This window comes from Coregonus lavaretus (assembly GCF_964263955.1).
Source record: "Coregonus lavaretus genome assembly, chromosome: 5".
Lineage (NCBI taxonomy): Eukaryota > Metazoa > Chordata > Actinopteri > Salmoniformes > Salmonidae > Coregonus > Coregonus lavaretus.
In genome coordinates this window covers 41,574,945-41,593,220 of record NC_139992.1, presented here as the reverse complement: position 1 = coordinate 41,593,220, position 18,276 = coordinate 41,574,945, and the positions used below count along the sequence as shown (strand labels likewise).

Sequence of the window (18,276 nt, the reverse complement as noted above, 5' to 3'; positions counted from 1 at the left end):
TTAAATGTTGTCTTGGTAAGCAACTCCAGTGTAGATTTGGCCTTGTGTTTTAGGTTATTGTCCTGCTGAAAGGCGAATTTGTCTCCCAATGTCTGTTGGAGAGCAGGCTGAACCAGGTTTTCCTCTAGGATTTTGCCTGTGCTTAGCTCTATTCTGTTTATTTTAATCCTAAAAAACTCCCTAGTCCTTGCCAATGACAAGCATACCCATAACATGATGCAGCCACCACCATGCTTGAAAATATGAAGAGTGGTAGTAAGTGATGTGTTGTGTTGGATGTACCCCAAACATAACACTTTGTATTCAGGACAAAAAGTGAAATATTTTTCTGTACAGGCTTCCTTCTTTTCACTCTGTCCATTAAGTTAGTATTGTAGAGTAACTACAATGTTGTTGAGCCATCCTCAGTTTTCTCTTATCACAGCCATTAAACTATGTAAATGTTTTATTTATTTAACTAGGCAAGTAAGTTAAGAACAAATTCTTATTTACAATGACAGCCTAATTGTGCGCTGCCCTATGGGACTCCCAATCACAGCCAGATTGTGATACAGCCTGGAATTGAACCAGGGTCTGTAGTGACAGAGATGCAGTGCCTTAGACCGCTGCGCCACTCAGGAGCCCTGAAGTCACCATTAGCCTCATGGTGAAATCCCTGAGCAGTTTCCTTCCTCTCCAGCAACTGAGTTAAGAAAGACACCTGTATATATTTTTTACTTAACTAGCTAAATTGAGAATACATTATAATTTACAGCAATGACCTGGGGAATAGTTACAGGGGAGAGGAATGAGCCAATCAGAAGCTGGGGATGATTAGGTGGCCACGATGGGAATTTAGTCAGGACACCAGGGTTAACACCCCTACTCTTACAATAAGTGCCATGGGATCTCTAGTGACTACAGAGAGTCAAGACACCCATTTAACATCCCATCTGAAAGACAGCACCCTACACAAGGAAATTTCACTGCCCTGGGATAAATTTTTTTGCAGACCCGAGGAAAGAGTGCCTCCTACTGGCCCTCCAACATCAACACCACATCTAGCAGCATCTGGTCTCCCATCCAGGGACTGACCAAGACTAAGCCTGCTTAACCTGAGGCAAGCCAGCAGTGGGATGCAGGGTGGTATGCTGCTGGCTTTTTGTAGTGACTGGGTGTATTGATACACCATGAAAAGTGTAATTAATAACTTCACCTTGTTCAAAAGGATATTCAACGTCTGCTTTTATTTTATTTTATTTTTTTACCCTCCTACCAATAGGTGTCCTTCTTTGCGAGGCATTGGAAAAACTCCCTGGTCTTTGTGGTTGAATCTGTGTTTGAAATTCACTGCTTGACTGAGGGACTTTACAGATATTCTGTGTGGGGTTTCAGAGATGAAGTAGTCATTCAAAAATCATGTTAAACACTATTATTGCACACAGAGTGACTCCATGCAACTTATTATTTTACATTTAGCAGACACTCTTATCCAGAGCGACTTACAGTTAGTGAGTGCATACATTTTTCATACTGGCCCCCCATGGGAATGGAACCCACAACCCTGGCGTTACAAGCGCCATGCTCTACCAACTGAGCTACACGGCACTATTATGTGACTTGTTAAGCACATTTCTACTCCTAAAATGATTTAGGCTTGCCATAACAAAGGGGTTGAATACTTATTGACACAAGACATTTCAGCTTTTCATTTTTAATTATGAAAATGTTTGGTAGTGTGTAGGCTAGTGACCAACAATCTAAATGTAATCCACTTTAAATTCAGGCTGTAACACAACAAAATGTGGAAAAAGTAAAGGGGTGTGAATACTTTCTGGAGGCACTGCATATGTTTTTAGACCTAATACCAGGTGGCAGCTTGGAATATGAAGGATTAAAGAAAGGATTAGGAGAGTGTATGTGTTGTTATGATTGTGGGTTTGTCACCTGACTTTATGACTCACCAAAGCAAACTGAGGATGCAGTGTGGACTGGATCCTGTCCATCGGGGAAAGAGTTGCTTAGTGAACCAAGGTGATCTATGCATAGCAAACGAACACACACGCACACATGGGAGATAATTTACACACTCCGTATAATGTGGCTGTCTAAGGACAATGTCATTAAGAGGACACCTCTGACAAAATAAATACTCAGCATAGGCAGGTGGTGGAGTACGGTAGCTACAGTAGACTTTTACAAATTACAAGATGAATAAAAGCACGACACTTATGAAAAAGATCCTTAGGGAAATGTCCTTTGATAAGTACATAATCGATTCATTATCAATACCCAGCAATTGGAGAAATGTTCCCCGTTATTGACAGAAGACTATAGGCTCCTCCCCTACAGTGAAGCGGAATCGCTTGACGTTGAACCGCAGCCCCTTTCATTTCCAGCTTTGCAGATCTCCATTTTCTTCGGGCCAATATTCAGGAAAAGAGGAGAAAATACTTGGGAAAATGAATGAAGAATACGACGTTATCGTGCTGGGTACCGGACTGACGGTGAGAATAATTTTATCATGCAATTTCCTTCCTTTAATAATCTAAGCAATGCTCAGAGGCAATATGTTCCTTCGATTGCCACTTTGTGCGAGCTTTGCTAACCCGCTACGGCGCTAGCTAGCGTAGTTCAACTATCGGCTGGGCCTAATAGGCTAGCTAGCTAACTACTGTCAGTGGTCACGTCTGTCAATGTTTGCATTCACACTTAACTTTCGGTAGCTGGCTAGGTAGTTACTAATAGTTTTTACGTCATTTTAAGGTGGGTGCCTCAGTCTCATTCATGCATGCTGTTTATCAATCAAGTTGGAAAATTTAGCTAGCATTGGTAGCTAATTGGTTAGCATGATAGCTAGGTAATGACAGCTTTGTTTAGGCTAACGTGTCCCAGTTTGACAGTGTATTGTCCTTTAGTTTGAAAAAGTGTCCATATGCTCTCATGTTGAGTGTGATACAAAACTAGTGTAATTTTCGAGTTGGATAATAATTTATGTACCATCATCATGCGATGAAGCTTTATTCATGAGTGTTTGGATTTTTCTGTTTAACAGGCGGTGGTTTTGGTTTGTTTGGGGAGGAGATTCTCTCCAAGAGCAGTTTAGCTAGCTAACTAGTTAACTAATCAAACTGGTGTACCTATGATGGGTTAGTACACTGAACATAAATATATAAACAGAAATATAAACGCAACATGCAAACATTTCAAAGATTTTACTGAGTTACAGTTCATATAGGAAATCAGTCAATTTAAATAAATTCATTAGGCCCTAATCTATGGATTTCACATGACCCGGAATACAGATATGCATCTGTTGGTCTGGTGTGACCACCATTTGCCTCATGCAGTGCGACACATCTCCTTCACATAGTTGATCAGGCTGTTGATTGTGGCCTGTGGAATGATGTCCCACTCCTCTTCAATGGCTGTGTGAAGTTTTTGGATATTGGCAGGAACTGGAACGCGCTGTGCCTGTGGTACACGTCGGTCCAGAGCATCCCAAACATGCTCAATGGGTGACATGTCTGGTGAGTATGCAGGCCTTGGAAGAACTAGGACATTTTCAGCTTCCAGGAATTGTGTACAGATCCTTTACGAAATGGGGCTGTGCATTATCATGCTGAAACATGAGGTGATGGCGGTGGATGAATGGCACGAAAATGAAGTCGGTTACGACGCCGAACTGCAGTCAGGTCAAAACGACGAGCACGCAAATGAGCTTCCCCGAGACGGTTTCTGACAGTTTGTGCGGAAATTCTTCAGTCAGCATGCCAATTGTATGCTCCCTCAACTTGAGACATCTGTGGCATTGTGTTGTGTGACAAAACTGCACATTTTAGAGTGGCCTTTTCTTGTCCCCAGCACAAGGTACACCTGTGTAATGATCATGCTGTTTAAACAGCTTCTTGGTATGCTACACCTTTCAGTTGGATGGATTATCTTGGCAAAGGAGAAATGCTCACTAACGGGTGTAAACAATTTGTGCACAAAATGTGAAATAAGCTTTTTGTGCGTATGGAACATTTCTGGGTTATTTTATTTCAGCTCATGAAACATGGGACTAACACTATCATGTTGCGTTTTATATTTTTGTTCAGTATAAATAGCTAGCCAACTCAGTGTTTGTAAAATGATTGGGTAGTGAACAACAGCCACACCTGCAATTTCTGAACCTTACTCCACCAAACCCGAATGTAGCTAGCTAACGTTACTTAGCTCAGGATTTCCCAAACTCTGTCCTGCCCTAGCACTACACAGCTGACTCGAAAAATCAAAGCTTGATGATTTGATTATTTGAATCAGCTGTGTAGTGCCAGGGCAAAAACCAAAACGTGCAGGATATTCTGTCACGGATATTACTTTTCAAACATTTTGTAGCTAGCTCACAAGAACATGCATGGAAACATTGAGAGAACCAAAATGACTGATAGTATGTTGTTGCCACTGCTTTACTCAGCCGTAAAACACTCGGTTGAGGCATGACAGGAAAAACCTGTGATAGAATTTACTGTACTCTGAGGCCTCACTCAGATGATCTATTGACAGTTTCCTGTCTGTCTCGTATGTTTGACTCACGTGGGGGAGTGTTTTGTTAAAAATGACAGTTCAGCAATAGCGCACACGAAGACAATCATACTGTTGCATGGGAAACAATCCATTGCCAAGGTTTGACAGCAATTCACTTTCACTGATATAGGTCTATCTAGTTCCTTTACTGTCAGTCACACTGACTGGCACATTCTAGGTTTACATAATTTAGGAATTCCATATTCCATCCAGGAATTGTGTGAAATCGTTCAGAATCCTGCGCAGTCACGTTTTGTGTAGACCACTCCAACAGGATGTGGCAGTCAGGAAGGCATTTTGGCTTGTCAGCGGTAGGGGTAGGCAGCCTGTCTGAGAGTGTTGGCTTTAGGGTTGGTGACTCCTGTGTTGTTTTAGCCTGCAGGTGGGTGTGGTTCGGTCACAGAGGAACCGAGAGTATAAGGCAAGTTTAAGTTCTGCAAAAGCCAGACAGACCGTTGTCCAAGAGCTCTGAGGCATCACGTAGACGCCATTATACTATGATACAGTGGTATGATACGAGCGATAGGCTTAAGTCCAACTTCCTCTGATGCAGGTCAACCCTAGCAAGTATCCAGTTCTGTTTGGCATTTATTCAAGCATCTCCCTGCCCGCCACACAAGCTCCACACTGATTGTGGCACATGTGGTTCCTCTTTGTGGTTGAGAAAGACATGGTGGGGAAAGGAGAACTGGCTGTTCTGGGATATGCTTTTATTGTATGTATCCTCCTCCCTCTGCAGCTGGGGCCTAGCAAACATCCACCTCTAGTCTCCCCAACATCTGGGACTGGGCTGGGGGAGAGTTGGGGGGGATAGTGGTGTCCTTGTCCACATGTCCCCTTACTAAAAGGATGAGGCCCAGGAGGGCATGGTCATCAATATTGTAGCCCCTCTTTTAACCACCACTTGATACTGTTGGTTGTCATGTGATGTCATTTGAGAGTCCTGGCCAAGCGAACCTTTTTCTTGATAAAAGGATAGTAGAGGGTTGCAGTAGTAGATGAAACATGGAGGCGTTAGATTTAGGTAACAACTTTGAGTGTCATTCAATTAGAGCTAGGGAAGAAGATGAGGTGATGGTTCTAGTACTGTGTGTGTGGCCAGAGTACGGAATGACATTACAGATGCACTCTTCTTGCAGTCCAGATATTGGACCTTATGGAGCCACACATGAAGGAGTTGTGGGGAAATGTCAGCCAGAGTGGCACTGACACACACTGTCCCTCTGCCTTTCATATGACTGTGGCCTTTTGAACTTCAGAGTGCCGCCCAACACTTTACCATCTTCAGAGTAGGCCTCAGTCAATCACTCATCATAAAAATCCACCTGCTTTTATAGGGCTGCTGTGTTAAAGATTTAACCATGAAATTTCCCCGCTCACTTCAATATATTTTATTGCTTGTGTTTGACTCTTCCTGCATTGAGGATTGGTCTCTTCCCATCTCTCTTTCAGCCTGAGGTTGTGATGACTAGGCTTCCCCCAGCAGAATGTCAGAGCCTATATTTATAAGGGATCGACACAGACAGCAGGGCTGCCTGAGTCACATGCCACTCCAAATTTTGTCTGGGAGGCATCCATAAAAAAAAAAAAAAGGAAAACGCAGCACTTTGCTGCTCCTGCTCCCAGGTGATTTTATTATAACAGCGTGTCAACCCTTAGGTCTTCATCAGGCATCCATATCCCAGGTGGGGGTGGATGGTCCTATAGGGGCAGTACTCAGTGACATCACTTCCTGAAACAGGAGGTAAAACTATATAACAGGTTCACAATATCAACATTTAATGTATCAAAATATGACCATAGACAAGGAATGTGATCAATATTTACAGTAACATACATATACACAATATTCAATTAGGATTTTAAAAAAGCACACAATAATTTGGACATTTTCTAACTATAAAAACATTGTTAAGTCGAACTCCTCGTTAGGGCCAAGAGGAGACAGTGTGTTGAGCCTGTGGATCCAGAAAGATTCACTTTGAAGAAGTTTCCTCAATTTTTAGGCATCCATTTACTGCCATATATTGTTCAGGAAGTTACAGCACCTACAAAAAAATGGTTTTATTGTCACTCACCGGATAGAGAAATGTGTTGTTTTACAGGGTCAACCATAATAGAACAGCGCCCCTGGAGCAAATTGGGGTTAAGTGCCTTGATCAAGGACACATCGACAGGTTTTTCACCTTGACGGCTTGGGTATTCGAACCAGCTACCTTTTTTCTTACTGGCCCAACGCTCTAACCACTTGGCTATCTGCCGCCCTCCATGTATATTTAATGGATTTACAAAACCGTGATGGGAAACCAGGACAACTTACACCACCCAACCATATTGCGCATAAGTCTCCAGCCTTCCTCTGATTGTCTTCCTAAATGAATAGGGCATTATGAACAGCTTGCCTTCCCACATGGTCAAATTTAGATATTTGCAGAGGTATTTTTCTCTAATCCGAAATCCTCAAGGCACGTTTGGACTTTCAGTAACACTTCCTTTTATGGTGCCCTTTTCCCACAAAATGAATAAATCTGTAAATACTAATTGGTACTAAAATGGTAATTTGGTCATTATGGATGGAACATCAAAGGCAAGTTCCAAAGGCATTACTTGCACCTTTTCTAAAATGTCTTCTCTTTTATGAAACAGACATTCCTTATGTGCTTGTGCTAGCTTACCAGTCAGTGAGATGAGCACATGCTTCCACTGCGGATGTGCAGCGCAGGCAGTCCTGCATCTCTTTATTCTCTTGTTGAGTGACATCAAGGTGTCTCTCTGAAAGTGGACATTGATTTTTTTTTTTCCTGAGAGACCTGAACGGTCAGTGCTTTTTTAGCTCAGTAAAAGTCCCAGTTTGTGTAACGTTTAGGCCCATGGTCTGAAAATGCAGTGTTCACATTACGGGTGGAGGACTGTACTTAACTGAAACCTAATAGTCTACAGGGTAAGTTAAAAATTAGCTTTACAGTGTCTTGAGGATGAGGAAATGGTACTGTCCTTACCTTAAACTTGCCCAGCCCCAGACAGACAGAGGGGTTGGCTAGGCTAGCATGGGGCAGGCTAGTGGGTCAGGGACCCTGTATCACCATGACGACGGGAACAGTAGGGCGGGGTGCTGTTTTTGTCCACCGGAGCCCTGTCCTAAATTGCCCCGATCTGAATGTGGCTGACTCTAGGGAGATGGAAACTAAAACAATAGCAACACCAGTGTCACTTCCTGTGACATAATGCATTCTGTAAGGCCCGGCTGCAATGTGCACCAGAAGTGTGGAATCATGACACTGTGCTGTGGTGTCCTGTGTTTGTCGTATTATTAGTAATTGTCAACACAATGTAGCCTATAAAATAGGCCACCCCCTCTCTCTCCATCAGACACAACCTGTCACCTCTTTTCCCCCCAATATAATACATCCGGCCAGCAGTACAGTACCAGGCAGCCCGTGATTCTTGACTAACTTAGAACTATTGCCTTGACAGAGGAACTCTAATCGCAGCCTAGCGCTGCAGAGGGAGAAACAGAAACCTGCTGATCGGCGGCTTGGTTGTCTGATCTAGCCTAAATTCCATATTTTAAATGGAGCGTGAGTTGAATTGGACGCTCAAACCTACTCCCCTCTCTGCATAGCACCCCTCTTTAGCTTTAGCGCCCATTGCTAAAACCCTTTAGTTTGTGGTGACACTGTCAGTACAGACTGCCTCTACCCTAAAATGACAAACAGAGAATGTTAAATAGAGTTCTGTGTTCTAGATTCTGGAATCAATCCCTACTGTTAATAAGAACCAGGCTGGAGATCTTACTGAATTAACTCTGACTCTGGTCCTACCAGCCCCCCCTCCCCCCTCCTCCACTGCCCTCTTATCAAAAGTAGCCAACACACACACCAGAACTGAGGCCATCTTCAGTCACAGCCTTAGCAGGTCCTGGCAGTTAGGCTACATAAGTCTACTCTCCCAGAAGATTAATCAGTAGATTTCATGTTTGTCTGTTGTGCCAAATCAATCCTCTTTTTATGGAATTCCTTCTTATTAGGCTAAATGATTGCTTACACTATATAATCAGTGTTAATCCATTTTAAGTACAAAGCCTCATGTTTCCTTGTCTAGTGTGAAATGTGAGGCTTTTAGTGCATTTTCTGCCGTAACGAAACCGTGACTGTCTGTGCGTCTGCCATTATGAAACACAATCCTATCTGGAAAAATATTGAAACCAGCAATATTCATACAACAATACAATCTCAAACATGAAAATCAATATCTAGGATTTCATTATCATTCCAAATGTTTGACCTGTGCAATATTGGCCACTATCCAGGTTTAAGTAATTTGTGACGCTCAAACCCCTCTCCTTCCTGTCTGTCGTCCAATAGGAATGCATCCTGTCAGGGATCATGTCGGTGAAGGGGAAGAAGGTCCTGCACATGGACCGGAACTCCTACTACGGGGCAGAGAGTGCCTCCATCACTCCCCTGGAGGATGTAAGTAAACCTCTGACCTCTACAGCTTGACCTCTGAGGCACTGACCTCTAAGACTAACCTCGACAGGGCCTACAAGACGTAAACAAAGACTGCAACATTCTCTTACACAACCTAACAGGCAGGATGCCTACACCCAGAAATGTTTGTAACCGTATGAATCTGAATGACGAGGCATGAGAAAGAGAACAAAGAACCTAGTCATACTAATCTTAATATCCTTAAAGGGCTGACAACACATGATCAATATAGTCAGTTGCTGCTTATATATGCACTCTGTTGTATTCCTCGTGGCTAAAATGCTGCTTCAACAAAATGGCAAATTATTCTCTCTTTTAGCTGTATAAGCGCTTCAGTCTCCCAGGCGCCCCACCGGAGTCCATGGGAAAAGGCCGGGACTGGAATGTGGACCTCATCCCTAAGTTCCTCATGGCCAATGGTAAACACTAATCACCACTTCTTATGTATTATATTAACTAGGGCCAGGAGTTTTCCAGACCATGTCACCAGACAAGGAAAAGCTCTGGGCCTTAGTTAAAACACTTCATCCTTGGTCTCAGGGGCAAAGAAGGGATGAATACCAAAAATGTGATTCTGGAATGTTCAGTGGTTGTCGTGGTCATAGTTGATAGTGCGACTGATCCTGTTGCCTAGCAATGATTGGATGTGGTTGACAGAGGATGAGGCAACAGAGAGAGCTTTCAATTTGAAGCCTAATGAAGCTGCATATGTAAAAGGGATTCGAATTGAATTGTATTCTCCTAACCTGTCTGGGAAAGGTAACACTGATTTGTGGATCTGTCTCACCTGTGCAGGTCAGTTGGTCCGCATGCTGCTGATTACACAGGTGACGCGCTACCTGGACTTCAAGGTGATCGAAGGCAGCTTCGTCTACAAGAAGGGCAGCATCTACAAAGTGCCCTCCACCGAGACCGAGGCCCTGGCATCCAGTGAGTGGTACAGGGGGACTATGGGAAATAGAGGAGAGGTTGGGTTTTTATGTCCGATAAGCTCAGGCTTACTGAATGCAGAGTTAACTTTTAATAAAGGCTAATATCCATCCAGCTTACAGCAGTCTAAAACAGTGAATTGATGACCTATCAAAATGTCTTACTGTCTTCACAAGTGTAACCCAAATGTCTTCTTACTGTTTCTGTATTGTCTTGCTTTTCAGCTCTCAATCATGTAGATAATTAGCTACCCCTGAATAGCACAACTCTCTCCCCTACAGGTCTGATGGGGCTGTTTGAGAAACGGCGCTTCAGGAAGTTCCTGGTTTTCGTGGCTAACTTCGACGAAAACGACCCCAAGACCATGGAGGGCGTGGACCCCAACAAGACGACGATGAGGGACGTGTTCAAGAAGTTTGACCTGGGCCAGGACGTCATCGACTTCACAGGACACTCACTCGCCCTCTACCGGACAGACGAGTGAGTCACCTGCATCATCTTATTGGCTGAGCTAGAGATGGAAGGTGTTTGGCCATTTTGGGGTCAACTAAAAATGATGAGTTCCAGGTCGTTTTGTTTGCAGTTGCACTACATTGATTATCAGATTTCACAATGCCTGGATTAGGATATAGCAATATTCTGGAATTCCACCGTTATGATACTCTTAGATGACATGGCAGCCTCACAAGCACAGGGTGTCAAAGATAGTCATTGTATTTTCCAGTCTTTCAAGAAACATGGTTGTATATTCAAAGAAAGCACTGGATTCATACTTGTCTTTCCCTTCTCTCTCAGGTACCTGGACCTGCCTTGCATGGACTCGCTAAACAGGATCAAGCTGTACAGTGAGTCTCTGGCCAGATACGGCAAGAGTCCGTACCTCTACCCCCTCTACGGCCTGGGGGAGCTGCCCCAAGGGTTTGCCAGGTAAAGCTCACCTCAACTCTGATCTCTAACCTCTCATTTTCCATCTAGCTGCCTTTTTGTTTCATTCTTGTTTTGGCTTGTTGACATTGACTATGCAAAAAAAAGTTTGGCTCATTTGAATCCAAACAAATACAATGTTCACCAGTATGCCCAATGATTACTTCTTGTTTTGTTGTTGGATTGTTAGAATTTAGATGGGTCTTTTCAATTCATATAAAAGGGTGCTAGTCCATGAAATTATACAATAGAATTCTGAACCGTGTGCTTGTAGTTAAAATGGACATTAAGAGAATTGAACATGCTTTACAGAATCTCTTCCTCTCGTTCTCTCCCTCCCGTAGACTAAGTGCTATCTATGGAGGAACCTACATGCTGAACAAGCCCATTGAGGAGATCGTCATGGAGGATGGAAAAGTAGTGGGAGTCAAGTCTGAGGGAGAGGTAAGAATCTTGTTATTTCTCCCCAGCTTATATAGAGGCCATACTCTGAGGACTAAAGGAAGGCATGTGTAAACAAAGCATAATCTTAATGCTAATACTTAACCTCTCCCCCCCTCAGATCGCCCGCTGCAAGCAGCTGATCTGCGATCCCAGCTATCTAATGGACCGCACCACCAAGGTGGGTCAGGTGATCCGGGTTATCTGCATCATGAACCACCCCATCAAGAACACCAGCGACGCCAACTCCTGCCAGATCATCATCCCCCAGAACCAGGTCAACAGGAAGCATGGTGAGCCCCGCTGCAGGAAGTGACGTCACCACGCAAGGCCGCTATGGAAAGAATACATGTGATTTTATAAATCGAACATGAGGGACCATCTTCACACTCAACTACCCAATTGAAGTACTCTACATAAGACTAAGATGATAGTAAGATCACGTAGCAGGCATAAAAGAAACGCCTGAGCGGGGACCCCATATCCGGTTTTAAGGGGAAAAGGAAGCTAGGTTGAAGCTACTGTATCCCTGAACTGTTTTTTTCTAGTTATTCTGATCCCGCTGAGGGTGAGATGATAGTGAATCAAATTAATCTTTGAAGGGTGCCATGGACCTAACTGTATCACTGCCCCAAATCACACCCATCTCGGACAAAGAGTGAGATATTGAATTTGCTGATCTCTTTTTTTGCAGATATCTACGTGTGCATGATCTCCTATACTCATAATGTGGCAGCACAGGGGAAGTATGTGGCCATCGTCAGCACCACGGTGGAGACGGACAACCCTGAGATGGAGGTCAAACCAGCCATGGACCTGCTGGAGCCTGTCGAGCAGAAGTACGAGCCTCATCGCTATACTGTTGATGTTGGATGTCTCCCACTAGTCTTAACTACGGTCATGTTGATGTGACTTTGTCATTTCTCTCTGCAGGTTTGTGAGCATCAGTGACCAGTACGCACCAACTGACATGGGTGCTGAAAGCCAGGTGGGTCCATTACTTCTGGTTTTTGCTGCTTACCCCAGTCAATCCAAAAATACAATTATTGCTTTTCTTGTTTGCCTGTGTTTAACCATCGTTTTCTTTTTGTTGGCGTAGATCTTCATGTCCCGTACCTACGACGCTACCACCCACTTCGAGACCACCTGCGATGACATCAAGGACATCTACAAGCGGATGACGGGAACAGAATTTGACTTTGCCGAGATGGAGCGCAAGAAAAACGACATCTTCGGCGACGCAGCTGACCAGTAGAGAAACAAGCGAGTCTGCAACACTCGTGAATATCAGATGTTTTCCGTTGACAGCTGAAATCTAAAAAAAATAAGGAAAACCGTACAAAAATATAGATAAATGGGCTGGCTGATGATCCAAGTAAATGTTTTGCCCATTACGGAAGTTCACAATATATATAAAGTTATAATATAGCATTGCTGGAAAAGGGGGCCAGATGGGAGTTATGCTTTTTATAATCACATTCAGACGTTGTTGCACTGAACATTGGTATACATACACCCTTCATTCTTCATAATGTAACTAACTGATAATTTTCTCTCCTGGGTGAGGGCGTTTAGTCCAAAGATGCCAAATCAATTGATCAATCAAAAGAAAACAGTACCACAGTGTAGTATTTTAAGTGTGGGAGGGTCAAATCTATTTTGTTCAACTACCGAAAATAACACAACCATGTAAAAGCATAAGTGTTTTGGGGACGTGAATCATGATTTGTGATCAGATCAGTTGTATTTTTCTTGTCAGGTGTTTTCGTTGTTGTGAGGGAGGTAAGTGAGTGGCTTGGCTTGTTCCGGTTATAATGAAGCACTATTCCTAACAGGCCGTAACAAAAAAAGGGTTTGGCCAGCAAAGCTTCATTTGGCCACCAATAACCATGTGAGGGAGAAAGAGGAAGCTTTTAATTGTTTCCGTGACCAGCTAATATATATACCCCATCGATTGTGATTGGGGTGCCTTGTTTTCATTTATCAGCCCCCTTGTCCTAGTGGCTCATTTCCAGCCTCTAGTAGCCAGCCCTGGGCAAGGCATCTTACTGTACCTAGGCCAAGCCACTGAACGAGCAAGTATAGTCCAGCAAGAAGGCAAACTACCTGGACCTGTTTGAAGGAGCTTGAGTAACCATAATGTCATAGACTATTCTTTCCTTTACTATTAAAAATGAACAGACCCGAGCAGACTGAAGCAGGTTGGGGGATTTGTGTTAAAGTTGACTAATTGCTTTAAAAGGACCAAATGTCTACTATGGCAGTATTGATATGACAAGGGCCCTGTTTAAATGTCATCAATATAAAAAAAAGATTACAAAAAGATGGTGCTCAAATGATTTCTGTACTGCAAAGTAAAAAATAACTTGTGAAAAAACAAAAGTAATTGTTGTCCTTATTCAGTAGTGAGTTGATGAGAATAGGGGAGGCAGGTAGCTTGGTGGTTAAGAGCGTTGTGCCAGTAACCGAAAGGTCGCTGGTTCTAATCCCCGAGCCGACTAGGTGAAAAATCTGTCGACGTGCCCTTGAGCAAGGCACTTATCCAGAGCGACTTACAGGAACAATTAGCTCCTGTAAGTCGCTCTGGATAAGAGCATCTGCTAAATGACTAAAATGTAAATGTAATATTGCTGTCTGATGGGCTTTTATGTGGTCATTTGAGTATCAGGAGCTTTGCCTTTGAAACTTCCTCTTTAATACTATGTTATGATATCAACCTAAACTGTCTGCTGAAGCATCTATGAACTTTGCACTGAAGAGGACCTTTGAGTTATTCATTGATGCAGGACTAAAAACATAGACAAGAACAGTCTGATTTGTGTGACAAAGACCATCCTTTAATGAAGTGCAAAGATTACTCTGGATTTGATGAATTCCTGTATTGGCTGGTTGGTATCATATTAATATGGCTGCATATTTGTAACTGTTTTAATGTGTAATGGTAAAATGCACTGTTAACATGGCATGTCCACAAAATCAAAAAGCTCCTACAACATGGTAGGTAAATACGTACTTCAAAGTCCTAAGTAATTCACAAGCTTAGAACTACAACTCCCAGAAGCCTCTGCTGATCCCTGTCACTATCATAACATATATCGTCACATGGACGCTGTTCCTATAAATAAACCCAGTGCACTCATGTTGATTTTGTTATCTGTCACGCTAATATTTATCGATGGAAAATCCTGCAATAATGGAAATGACAGCTGCACGGCGTTCGAACTTTGGAGATATTGGTGAGTCTTCGATTTGGGAAAACTGGTTATCAACTTTTCAATCTGACCTACATAAATTCAAATTATGGACGGTAAAGTGGTAAATGTAAATATGTTTGCTTTTATTCATTGCCCAACAATGTTCAGTGGATGAACGCATAATTGCGCAACCAATGCCTAAATACGCAACCGGTCGCGTTTGAGCCAGAGCCTCTCCCCTTCCTACTAGGGTTTTGGGCAGACCGAACCGCGTTGCATGAGGCCGCGTCCTTAGGCAGGGCCCTTCAAGTGAAACAGCTGATTGAGGATGGAACAGCTGTAAACATGGTGACAGTAGACAACATCACTCCGCTTCATGACGCTTGCATCCAGGGACATCCAAACTGTGCCCGACTGCTACTAGATGCAGGGGCTCAGGTGAGACAGCTAGGGCTAAATATATAGAGCTGTAGAACGATAATGACACATTTCATATTGGGTAGCAGGAGACACCAATACACCTACAGCATGTGTAGCAGTAGTGGTCCCCTCCATCTATCTCTCTATTCCTTCCTCTATACCCCCTCTCCCCCAGGTGGACGTGAGGACCATCCATGGCAGCACTCCTCTCTGTAACGCCTGTGCTGCAGGGAGCCTGGAGTGTGCAAAGATGCTGCTGGAACATGGAGCCAAAGTCAACCCCTCCCTCACAGCACTCACTGCCTCTCCCCTGCATGAGGCCTGCATTAAGGGTAAGACTGGGGCATGATGAGGGGGTATATGACTGGGGAAATAGTGATAAGACAGGGTCAGGTGGACTGGAGGAGGGAAAAAACAGGGCAAGAGAGGGAAGACTGACCAGGATAGGAGGGAAGAGACTGGTGGAATGGGTTTTTAGAAGGAGAGGTAAAAGGACTTGAGAGGACTGGAGGAAGAGCTAAGATGAGGCGATAAGGGGCGAGTGAGGTAGGAGTGCAAGAGAAGGGGTGGGTGTGAGGAGGATTCACCGTATGTGTATAGATACAGTGGGGGAAAAAAGTATTTAGTCAGCCACCAAAGTTCTCCCACTTAAAAAGATGAGAGGCCTGTAATTTTCATCATAGGTACACGTCAACTATGACAGACAAAATGAGAAAAAGAAATCCAGAAAATCACATTGTAGGATTTTTAATGAATTTATTTGCAAATTATGGTGGAAAATAAGTATTTGGTCAATAACAAAAGTTTCTCAATACTTTGTTATATACCCTTTGTTGGCAATGACACAGGTCAAACGTTTTCTGTAAGTCTTCACAAGGTTTTCACACACTGTTGCTGGTATTTTGGCCCCTTCCTCCATGCAGATCTCCTCTAGAGCAGTGATGTTTTGGGGCTGTCGCTGGGCAACACGGACTTTCAACTCCCTCCAAAGATTTTCTATGGGGTTGAGATCTGGAGACTGGCTAGGCCACTCCAGGACCTTGAAATGCTTCTTACGAAGCCACTCCTTCGTTGCCCGGGCGGTGTGTTTGGGATCATTGTCATGCTGAAAGACCCAGCCACGTTTCATCTTCAATGCCCTTGCTGATGGAAGGAAGTTTTCACTCAAAATCTCACGATACATGGCCCCATTCATTCTTTCCTTTACACGGATCAGTTGTCCTGGTCCCTTTGCAGAAAAACAGCCCCAAAGCATGATGTTTCCACCCCCATGCTTCACAGTAGGTATGGTGTTCTTTGGATGCAACTCAGCATTCTTTGTCCTCCAAACACGACGAGTTGAGTTTTTACCAATATTTTGGTTTCATCTGACCATATGACATTCTCCCAATCCTCTTCTGGATCATCCAAATGCACTCTAGCAAACTTCAGACGGGCCTGGACATGTACTGGCTTAAGCAGGGGGACACGTCTGGCACTGCAGGATTTGAGTCCCTGGCGGCGTAGTGTGTTACTGATGGTAGGCTTTGTTACTTTGGTCCCAGCTCTCTGCAGGTCATTCACTAGGTCCCCCCGTGTGGTTCTGGGATTTTTGCTCACCGTTCTTGTGATAATTTTGACCCCACAGGGTGAGATCTTGCGTGGAGCCCCAGATCGAGGGAGATTATCAGTGGTCTTGTATGTCTTCCATTTCCTAATAATTGCTCCCACAGTTGATTTCTTCAAACCAAGCTGCTTACCTATTGCAGATTCAGTCTTCCCAGCCTGGTGCAGGTCTACAATTTTGTTTCTGGTGTCCTTTGACAGCTCTTTGGTCTTGGCCATAGTGGAGTTTGGAGTGTGACTGTTTGAGGTTGTGGACAGGTGTCTTTTATACTGATAACAAGTTCAAACAGGTGCCATTAATACAGGTAACGAGTGGAGGACAGAGGAGCCTCTTAAAGAAGAAGTTACAGGTCTGTGAGAGCCAGAAATCTTGCTTGTTTGTAGGTGACCAAATACGTATTTTCCACCATAATTTGCAAATAAATTCATAAAAAATCCTACAATGTGATTTTCTGGAGAAAAAAAATTCTCAATTTGTCTGTCATAGTTGACGTGTACCTATGATGAAAATTACAGGCCTCTCTCATCTTTTTAAGTGGGAGAACTTGCACAATTGGTGGCTGACTAAATACTTTTTTCCCCCACTGTATGTGTGAGTCCTTCATATATAATGAAACCGTTTCGTATCTGTCTATATACTTTAGGTAATGCAGATATAGCGAGGCTAATGATAGCGCATGGAGCCTTGCTAGAGGCCTTTGACCTCCAGTTCGGTACCCCGCTACATGCTGCCTGTGCCAAGGAGCATGTGGACTGTGCCAGGGTGCTGCTCAAAGCAGGTGAGGATGGGGACGAAGAGGGAAACATTGTCTCAGGCGACTGCTGTATTCATATCAATGGCTCTGTATGACTATACAGTGTTTATGAATACGTTTTACATACAAGTATTTGTTATACTGAGCGGACACTGGAATTTCATTTACAAATCTGCCACTAAGCCACATTTTCCAGAGAAAATGTAATATCGACTGTAAACAGAATGTGTTTTCTGTCCAGGTGCCAAGGTGAATGCAGCTAAGTTCCATGAGACGGCTCTCCACCATGCTGCCAGAGTAGAGATGGTGGACATGATTGAGTTACTGGTGGACTTTGGAGGCAATGTGTATGTCACAGACAATGACAACAAAAAGCCCATAGACTACACCAAGCCTGGCTCTCCCACTGAACAATGCTTACAGTATTATGAAAGTAAGTCTTGAGGCAATAATATTTTCCATTTGGGATTCCATCCCTTATGTGACTTTCGTTAGAGTCATTGTGCCTGTGATTATCTCCAGGTACTCCTCTGAGTCTGCAGCAACTTAGCAGAGTGGCTCTGAGGATGTTGCTGGGTACCAGAGCTCTGGAGGTCGTAGGTCAACTGAACATATCTCAACGTACCATCAGCTACATTCTCTGTGAGACATGAGGGGTGCTGATGCTGCCTTATTATGAACTGAATCATGGATGGATTCCCAAAGGAATATCAGGAAAAGTAGAAAGCGTGAATACTAAGCTGGAACATCTCATCTTCTTCTGCATATGTTTTGCTTACTGTGGGACACACCTACAATATGATGGGATTCATTACTGTGTTATAAGCAGTAACAATAAATTGTACAATACATTTCAAGAAGGCCTGCTACAATTATGTTATAATATGCTATACAGATGATCCCTTGTTTTAGTATGGTTAGGGAAAATAAAGCCAAACAACTTCAGTCCTCTACTTTTGCAGTAATATT

General features: G+C 43.5%; 2 protein-coding genes across 3 annotated transcripts; both read left to right on the top strand.

Moving 5' to 3' along the window:
- The first annotated feature begins 2,337 nt into the window (after positions 1–2,337).
- On the top strand, positions 2,338–14,473 carry LOC311129674 (rab GDP dissociation inhibitor beta-like). Its single transcript, XM_084162062.1, has 11 exons — positions 2,338–2,486; positions 8,913–9,020; positions 9,358–9,457; positions 9,834–9,968; positions 10,250–10,448; positions 10,764–10,895; positions 11,237–11,336; positions 11,455–11,626; positions 12,028–12,172; positions 12,267–12,321; positions 12,433–14,473. The coding sequence occupies exons 1-11, from the start codon at positions 2,442–2,444 to the stop codon at positions 12,586–12,588; spliced, it is 1,347 nt and encodes a 448-aa protein (XP_084018188.1). The 5' UTR covers positions 2,338–2,441; the 3' UTR covers positions 12,589–14,473.
- LOC311129675 (ankyrin repeat and SOCS box protein 13-like) lies at positions 14,178–18,260 on the top strand. Of its 2 annotated transcripts, XM_084162064.1 has the most exons (7): positions 14,178–14,221; positions 14,540–14,569; positions 14,778–14,965; positions 15,123–15,279; positions 17,197–17,331; positions 17,549–17,740; positions 17,830–18,260. In XM_084162064.1, the coding sequence occupies exons 3-7, from the start codon at positions 14,873–14,875 to the stop codon at positions 17,958–17,960; spliced, it is 708 nt and encodes a 235-aa protein (XP_084018190.1). In that variant the 5' UTR covers positions 14,178–14,221; positions 14,540–14,569; positions 14,778–14,872; the 3' UTR covers positions 17,961–18,260. The 2 variants fall into 2 exon arrangements, with proteins under 2 accessions (XP_084018190.1, XP_084018189.1); XM_084162063.1 differs by lacking the exon at positions 14,178–14,221 and having other exon boundaries at positions 14,484–14,569.
- Positions 18,261–18,276: the final 16 nt, after the last annotated feature.